Raw genomic sequence first — 7,311 nt, forward strand, 5'->3', positions numbered from 1 at the left:
GGCTCTGGAGTTAAATAAGTGTTTTTACTTTCAAGTGTCACAGTGCCAGACTTGTAACTCAAGCTAACAGCAGAATATAGAGAAGATACTGAATACAGAGAAACTCAAGCACCTGAAAATTATCAGCCAGCACTGTACAGCCAGAAAATTCTTCTTACAAGGTTTAACCCCTGTACAAAAATTAACAACACACTGAAAAATGCATTTTGGTCAACAAGAACACAGTTACACAGGCCTAACAATTACTGGCACAGGCTCTCTGTTTAAACCTGGCCAGCATCTCTCTGCTGCTCAGAGCAAAGCTTCTCACTGAACACTCTCCAGGTAAAAAGGGAGCATTTAATATGCCAGCTCGAATATATAGCTAATAACTTAGCACAGATATGAGACGTGGCCATTTAATGTTTGAATAAGCTCTGAATCCGTGTCAAGAGAGAAACAAACAGTACTTTGACAAGATAGTGATGGCCTACAACTCACAGAAATAACACATTTACAAAAAAAACAGTTAGGGTATGGTTGCGAGCTGTACATTCCACCCAAAGCTCAGGTATTACTACCAGCATTTCCAGTATGCTTGTTCCTTCTTCCTCCACTACCCGTTGATGCGGTAATTCACATGGATTTCAGGTTTGATGTCACACACTAGGGACAACAGCTGGGAAAGGACCACCTCACGGTTCTTCTGGAAGTTCTGCTGAATCACACTCATCTTTTCATGGGTCTCTTTCTCAACTTCAGTGGTGCAGCTGCCATGAGATCCAAGGGCCTACAAATACCAAAGGGAAGAGCAAGCTCACATGTGAGTAGCTTGACAAAGACAACACCACTCTTAAATCTGTATTTTGTTATCCTGGACTGCCACACTGCATTTCAATTGTTAAATCTTTGCTGAGGGGAAAAGCTGCACTTAGAAAAACAAAAATACCATTGGTTTCTCTACTCAGATTTCTCACTGAGCTTGCACAAGTTTATATTTCATTCATAGCCCATGCCAGTTTAGAGCACAGGCTTCTAAATAGGGACTGAAATAAAGGTCCTGCTGTACTAGCAACTGGAACCGGGCACCACTGGGCACTACCATACTGTTAGAGAAGTAATACTCATTATTTGGTTTAAGCACACTCTTCCCATCACCCCATCACTTCTACCCTTGGAGAATCTTTATGAAAAACACTACCTTCCTACCAGGACTGTGGGCCACATGATACACACAGCAAGGTATCCTTCCCAGCTTGCAACACCCTTCTTGTCCCATGCACAAGGGCAGAGAGAGCAAATTCCCATTGCAAATGGAGGGAAAAAAGCACAGAAAAAGTATGTTGAAGGAGACCAGTGCTCTGGGACTCAAAGAGCCTCTCTCTCTGGATAAGGATAAATAGAACAGAACCAGCTGACAGGCAGTGAAGTCCACTTTATTAGCCTGGAATTGCCTGGTGACCCAAGTTAAGTGTTTGTGAAAAATCAATCCTAACCTACTGACAAGAAGGCTTTTACGCAGAAGGACAGAGGAGGTGAGTGGCACTGTGTTAACCAGAGCACAGACAGAGGGGAGGGTGGCCAGCTCAGGTTGTGAAGTGTCCAGAACTGAGAGGGGGCACATAGGCAGTGGAAATATCCTGACTGTGCAACAGCCCTCAGCTGGTAAAAGGCTCAGAAGGAACCAAAAACTCAGCAGGCAATACTGCTAAGCAGAACACAAGACTTATGACTGCCTCGCACGTATAAAGCAAGCGGCTTCTACCACGTTAGCATTATGGAAACCAGCTTGTCACAGGAGTGAGATTGTTCTGGTTTTGACACTGCTCTGTGCAGCAGATGACTGCCACCCATCAGGGCATCAGCCAGGACACGAGGTTATTGAGCTAATTCACTGCCAGTCAGCAGTTCCGCCTGTGGAGATGCAGTACATCATGTCCTGATTCATTTCCACTGGTTTTTCCGTGACACGTGGCTGTACATCAGAGGGAGGCCACTAGAGAAGTATTCCTCCTGCAACGTTTTCCACCCCAAGGGCTGCACTCAGGGCAAGTAACCTGAAATGCAAGGTTAAGGGACTGAGTACATGACAGTGAATGATGTAGAAAACAAACCGCTGCTTCCTTGGCTTTGAATTCCTTCTCCCTCTGCAGACGGTACTGCTCAATCTCCGCCTGGGCTTCTTCTTTTGCCTGCTTCAGCCTCCGATTCTTTCCTGTTTCCAAGGAACAGACCAAATTAAATAAAGCACTTAAGACTGTATTTCCCCACACATCTGCAGCTACTCAACACAAAACAATAACTACAGCGCTTGCTACTGCAGCAGGTCCTTGTGTAGGAGGCAACAGCAGGACACCATAGTCCCTCCAGCCTTACGGTCTCAGCCTGAAGTCGTCCTGTGTATCACTGAAACATTGCCGAGTCCACCATGCAATGAGCATCCACCAGCAAGAACTGGAGAGGTTCTCTGGATGCGTTAGACAACCTCCAGGCCTAGCCTCGCTGATACGAAGGTAACGGAAAAATCTCAAAGAGCACAGCAGAAAGGACACTAAGTCATGGTTTCACCCCAGGCCAATTGTGCAATCAACAAAAAAACCAACTACTGCAACAAGTTCCCTTCTTGGACTTTCCACCACACTCTCTCTTCCAAGATTATCATGGAATCATAGAATGGTTTGGATCAAAAAGGACCCGAAAGCCCATCCAGTCCCAACCCCTCTGCCACGGGCAGGGACACCTCTCACTGGACCAAGGCGCTCCAAGCCCCATCCAACCTGGCCTTGAACAATTCCAGGGATGGGGCAGCCACCACCGCTCTGGGCAACCTCGCCCAGGGCTTCCCCACTCTCACAGGAAAATATTTCTCCCCCAGATATCATCTCAATTTCCCCTCTTTCAGCTCAAAATCGTTCCCCCTCATTCTATCCCTGATCAAGAGCCCCTCCCCAGCTTTCCTGGAGCCCCTTTCCGTACTGGAAGCTCCTCTAATGTCTCACTGGAGACTTACTTTATCATCACTAGAACGAGCTATAATAATCTATTTCTTACCACCTCGTGAGGGGACAGAACCACAACACAGTTAAGCTCAATTAAAAAAAAAAAATAATAAAAATGCTTAAAGCAGGAAAAATTTGTAAAGGTGGTGGTCTTCATACCCAGAACTTCTGTCACTTAACAAGAAAAGCAACTTGGATCCCAAAGGAACACCGCTCTCGACTCTATAAAATATCTCATGCCCAGCACAGAAACAAACTGTTTTCACCACGAATGAAAACCAGCTAAAATAGGAAAGACGCCGAGCGGCAGAAGCACCACCGCTGCAGGCCCTGCTGCCGTGAGGAGGGCTTTACACGGCGCTCACCGCCCAGGAAGCACTCCCAGCAGGCCGCAGGCCCCTGCTCCTCCCGGGGCTAACGAACAGCGGGTTCCCACCGCACCCTCCACGCCACGCGGGGGCCGGGGGGGTCCTGCCTGCCCTCCCGTGGCTCCAGGGCCCCTCAGCCGCTCGCTGCCAGCGGCTCCCCCGGGCCTCGCGCGGCCTGGGGCCGTACTCACGCTTGCGGGCCTCAGCCACCTTCTCGGCGGCACGCTTCTCGGCCTGCAGCAACTGCTGGATGCCCTGCGACTGGCTCGCCATGACCGAGGCCGCCTCAAGCACTAAGACCCGCTACCGGCACCGATAACCGCTCCGCTAAGGCCCCGCCCAGCGCCGCCCCCGCCGCCATGGCCCGCGACTTCCGGCAAACGGCCACGCCCCCATCACCGGCGCTCTGGCCACGCCCCTTTCTGCCTTGCCTCTCATGCCACGCCCCCTCTCGATTCCGCCGCTCTGGCCACGCCCCCTCCTTGCCTCCACCACTACGGCCACGCCCCTACCGTCCTTGCCTCGCCCTCTTACTGTCCCACCCTGGCCACGCCCCCTCCTTGCCTCCACCACTCTGGCCATGCCCTTTCCGGCCTGCACCGTCTTGGCCACATCCCATTCCCGCCTCCAACGTCCTGGCCCCGCCCCTTTCCCCCCTTACAAGGGCATTGGCTCCACCCACATCCCCAGCTTGGCCCCTCTCCTTTCCTATGCCCACAAACCCTGCCCCTACCCTGTCCCCAGACCATTGTCCTGCCCCTTTCTCCCTAATAAGGGTATTGGCCACGCCCCTTTCCCCTGTCCGCAAACCCTGGTTCCACCCCTTCCCCAGGCTTTGGCCCCGCCTTTCCTCCCTTATAAGGGCATTGGCCACGCCCCTTTCTCGTGTCTACGAAGCCTGGCCCCGTCCCCAGGCAGAAGCCCTGCAGGGGGCTTCCCTCCACCTGCCACCTACCTGAAGAGCTTTGAGTTTATTTGTCTTTATTCTATGGTCTTTCATCAATGGCCTTGGAGCAACCCAAGGTGCACATCACCATCAGCACCCAACCCCACTGTGGGAAGCTCCGGTCCCCTCCTGGCAGTAGTTCTTGTCCTGACACCCAGGATGTGGGGTCTCGTCAACAACAGCAACACATGGAGGCATTTCCAATCATCCAGGAGAATCTATGACCTCAAGTTGCACCAGGGGAGGTTTAAATTGGATATTAAGAACTATTTCTTTACTGGCAGATCGGTGAACCACTGGCAGAGGCTGCCTGGGGCGGTGGTGGAGTCTACATCCCTGCAGGGGTTCAAAAAAGAGAGCAGCCCTGCGGAGAAGGGCTTGGAGTGCTGGTTGATGAGAAGCTCGACATGAGCCGTCAATGGGCTCTCGCAGCCCGGAAGGCCAACTGCGTCCTGGCAGTTGGATAACATAAGAAGGATACAGAGCTGTTGGAGCGGGTCGAGAGAGGCTACAAGGATGATCCGAGGGCTGGAGCACCTCCCATATGAGGACAGGCTGAGAGAAGAGAAGGCTCTGAGGAGACTTTATAGTGACTTTCCAGTACCTGGAGGGGGTACAAGAAAGCTGGGGAGGGGCTGTTTACAAAGGCTTGTGGGGATAGGACAAGAAGCAATGGGTATAAACTGGAGAGGGGCAGATTTAGACTGGACATAAGGGAGAATTTCTTCATGATGAGAGTGGTGAGGCACTGGCCCAGGTTGCTCAGGGAAGCTGTGGCTGCCCCATCCCTGGAGGTGTTCAAGGCCAGGTTGGATGGGCCTTGGGCAGCCTGACCCAGTGGGAAGTGTCCCTGCCCATGGCAGAGGGGTTGGAACTGGATGGACTTTAAGGTCCCTTCCAACCCAAACTATTCTATGATTCAATTCTATGATAATGAACATGTAGGTGTTGCACTTTGAGACACGGTTTAGTCGGCATGGTTGGGTTGGGTTGGGCTGACAGTTGGACTGGATGACCTTAGAAGTCATTTCCTACCTTAACAATTCTATGAGTCTCTGATCTTTTCTAGAGGCTCCCAGGAGGGCCAGGCCTCCTGTGCTCCAAACACATTCACCTACTTCACCCCAACTCCAGCCCAGCCCTTGGTCATCACACCCCAGGGACAATTTAAAGCCACAAAAGCAGCTCCCCATGATAATCTCAGAGTATAAATTACAGTTATCGGCACAGAGGAACCGTCAGAGCTGTGACAATGACTCACATCACTGCAGGGAGGAATGGTGAGCTGCTGGCACGCCTCTTCCATCCCCTGTGATAGAAGGGACAGGAGACAATGAATCAAATGTGTATTTATAGTGCAGAATAGGAATTATGAGTGCTTGGCAGGGTGACCTTCATCTGGGTCCAGCGATTAACTATATGGGCTTAGCGGACCTGTCCATCAAGCGTTATATTTGCTTCAGTAGAAGAAAGATAAAAGGAAAGATGGGGAGAAGAGCTCTGATCATAAATCTGTGTTTTGAAGGAAGTGAGAGACCCAGCATTTTGCGTGATCAGGGAGCAGGAACAGTCACTGGGAGGAAGCGGGTGGCAGAAGGGAACCCAGCAAATCCAATCCCGAGTCATCTGTCACGAATGGGGTTCAGCCAAGGGGATGCAGCTCAGGGCTGCCTGGGTTATCAGTGAGCGCAGAAAGGAAAGGACAAAAAAATATAGGTCCAATTCAAAGTGTGTCACAGCCAAAAACATGGTGGGGTTCAGCTGGGCCAGAGCAAAGCTATTTTACAACAATAATGCCCAGAAATGGAAGTTTTCTCATCTGGTTCTCTGCCCTCCTCTCATCTCCGACCTCTGCAAAAGCCATGAAATTATTAAACTCTCTCACTGACTCCTGCAGCCCTCAGATCATGCCTTGTCAGTCCTGAAACTCCCAGTCCTCAACTGCTTCTGCTGTTTGTTCAGGGATGTTCATCTGCTCCCAATTCAAGCACATAAGCTGAACCCACAAATTAGACCCCCCAGCTTTGAAGGTATCATGACACATGAAACCAGGTTTGTAGCCATGGTCCCAGCTCTCCCCCAGGTCACAGTGATCACCATGATGGCATTTTCCTTCTTGGTGATTACAATTTTCAGACCTGCTGCTCCTGTCTGCAAGATAACAATGACAATGATGCCCTTTTCTGTCCTCAGTAGTATCCTGGCTACGGTCACACCCAGTTTTAGACTCATAGAACGGTTTGGGTTGGAAGGGATCTTAAAGCCCATCCAGTTCCATCCCTCTGCCATGGGCAGGGACACCTCCCACAGGATCCAGTTGCTCCAAGCCCCATCCAACCTGGCCTTGAACTCCTCCAGGGATGGGGCATCCACCACTGCTCTGGGCAACCTGGGCCAGGGCCTCCCCACCCTCACAGCAAAACATTTCTTCCTAAGATCTCATCTCAATCTCCCCTCTTTCAGCTGAAAACCATTCCCCTCATCCCATCCCTGTCCTCTCTGATCCAGAGCGCCACCCTAGCTTTCCTGGAGCCCCTTTCTGCACTGGAAGCTGCCCTAAGTTCCTCCCACAGCCTTTTCTTCTCCAGGCTGAACAACCCCAACTCTCTCAGCCTTGTATGGAAGGTGCTCCAGTCTCTCTTTTCAGATAAAAGTTACCCCTAAAGTACAAGTTACTGTCGGCTAAAAAGAATTGATGAGTTTTCGGTGATTTCATGTTGACGGTTAAGAAATGAAGCAATAAGAGTTTGTATTTAAAACAAACCTTTGGTTGCATCTCTCTTTTGTTTAGGTTTACTCAAAAGCTAATTGAGATCTCACGGTGTGCATCACATGAAAAACACGTGAGGCTGAAAGCTGTTTGATCAACTGCTCAATTCACTTAAAATTTTGAAAAATGGCTTCTCATATATTGCAAAAAAAAAAATATTTCCCATTCACAAATCTGGATTTGCATGAATGAGAGACAGGCTTGGACAGCTTAAATCAGCAGCGGATTTATAATTAATTAGCATTACAA

At 50.2% G+C, this 7,311-nt stretch overlaps 1 protein-coding gene across 1 annotated transcript; it reads right to left on the reverse strand.

Annotated features, from left to right (window-relative positions):
* Positions 1-5: 5 nt before the first annotated feature.
* ATP6V1G1 (ATPase H+ transporting V1 subunit G1) lies at positions 6-3,706 on the reverse strand. The gene is made up of 3 exons (XM_054084016.1): positions 3,538-3,706; positions 2,094-2,194; positions 6-769 (listed from the first exon to the last, which is right to left on the reverse strand). The coding sequence occupies exons 1-3, from the start codon at positions 3,617-3,619 to the stop codon at positions 596-598; spliced, it is 357 nt and encodes a 118-aa protein (XP_053939991.1). The 5' UTR covers positions 3,620-3,706; the 3' UTR covers positions 6-595.
* Between the last annotated feature and the right edge of the window lie 3,605 nt (positions 3,707-7,311).

This window comes from Cuculus canorus, chromosome 19, assembly GCF_017976375.1.
Source record: "Cuculus canorus isolate bCucCan1 chromosome 19, bCucCan1.pri, whole genome shotgun sequence".
Taxonomy (NCBI): domain Eukaryota; kingdom Metazoa; phylum Chordata; class Aves; order Cuculiformes; family Cuculidae; genus Cuculus; species Cuculus canorus.

Excerpts from the sequence above, each read along its gene's own strand:
- ATP6V1G1 (XM_054084016.1), bottom strand. The coding sequence starts at position 3,619 with ATGGCGAGCCAGTCGCAGGGCATCCAGCAGTTGCTGCAGGCCGAGAAG. Across the intron at positions 2,195-3,537 it reads GGTGGCTGAGGCCCGCAAGC|GAAAGAATCGGAGGCTGAAG; the intron begins GTGAGTACGGCC and ends CCTTGGAAACAG. Across the intron at positions 770-2,093 it reads TCAAAGCCAAGGAAGCAGCG|GCCCTTGGATCTCATGGCAG; the intron begins GTTTGTTTTCTA and ends TGGTATTTGTAG.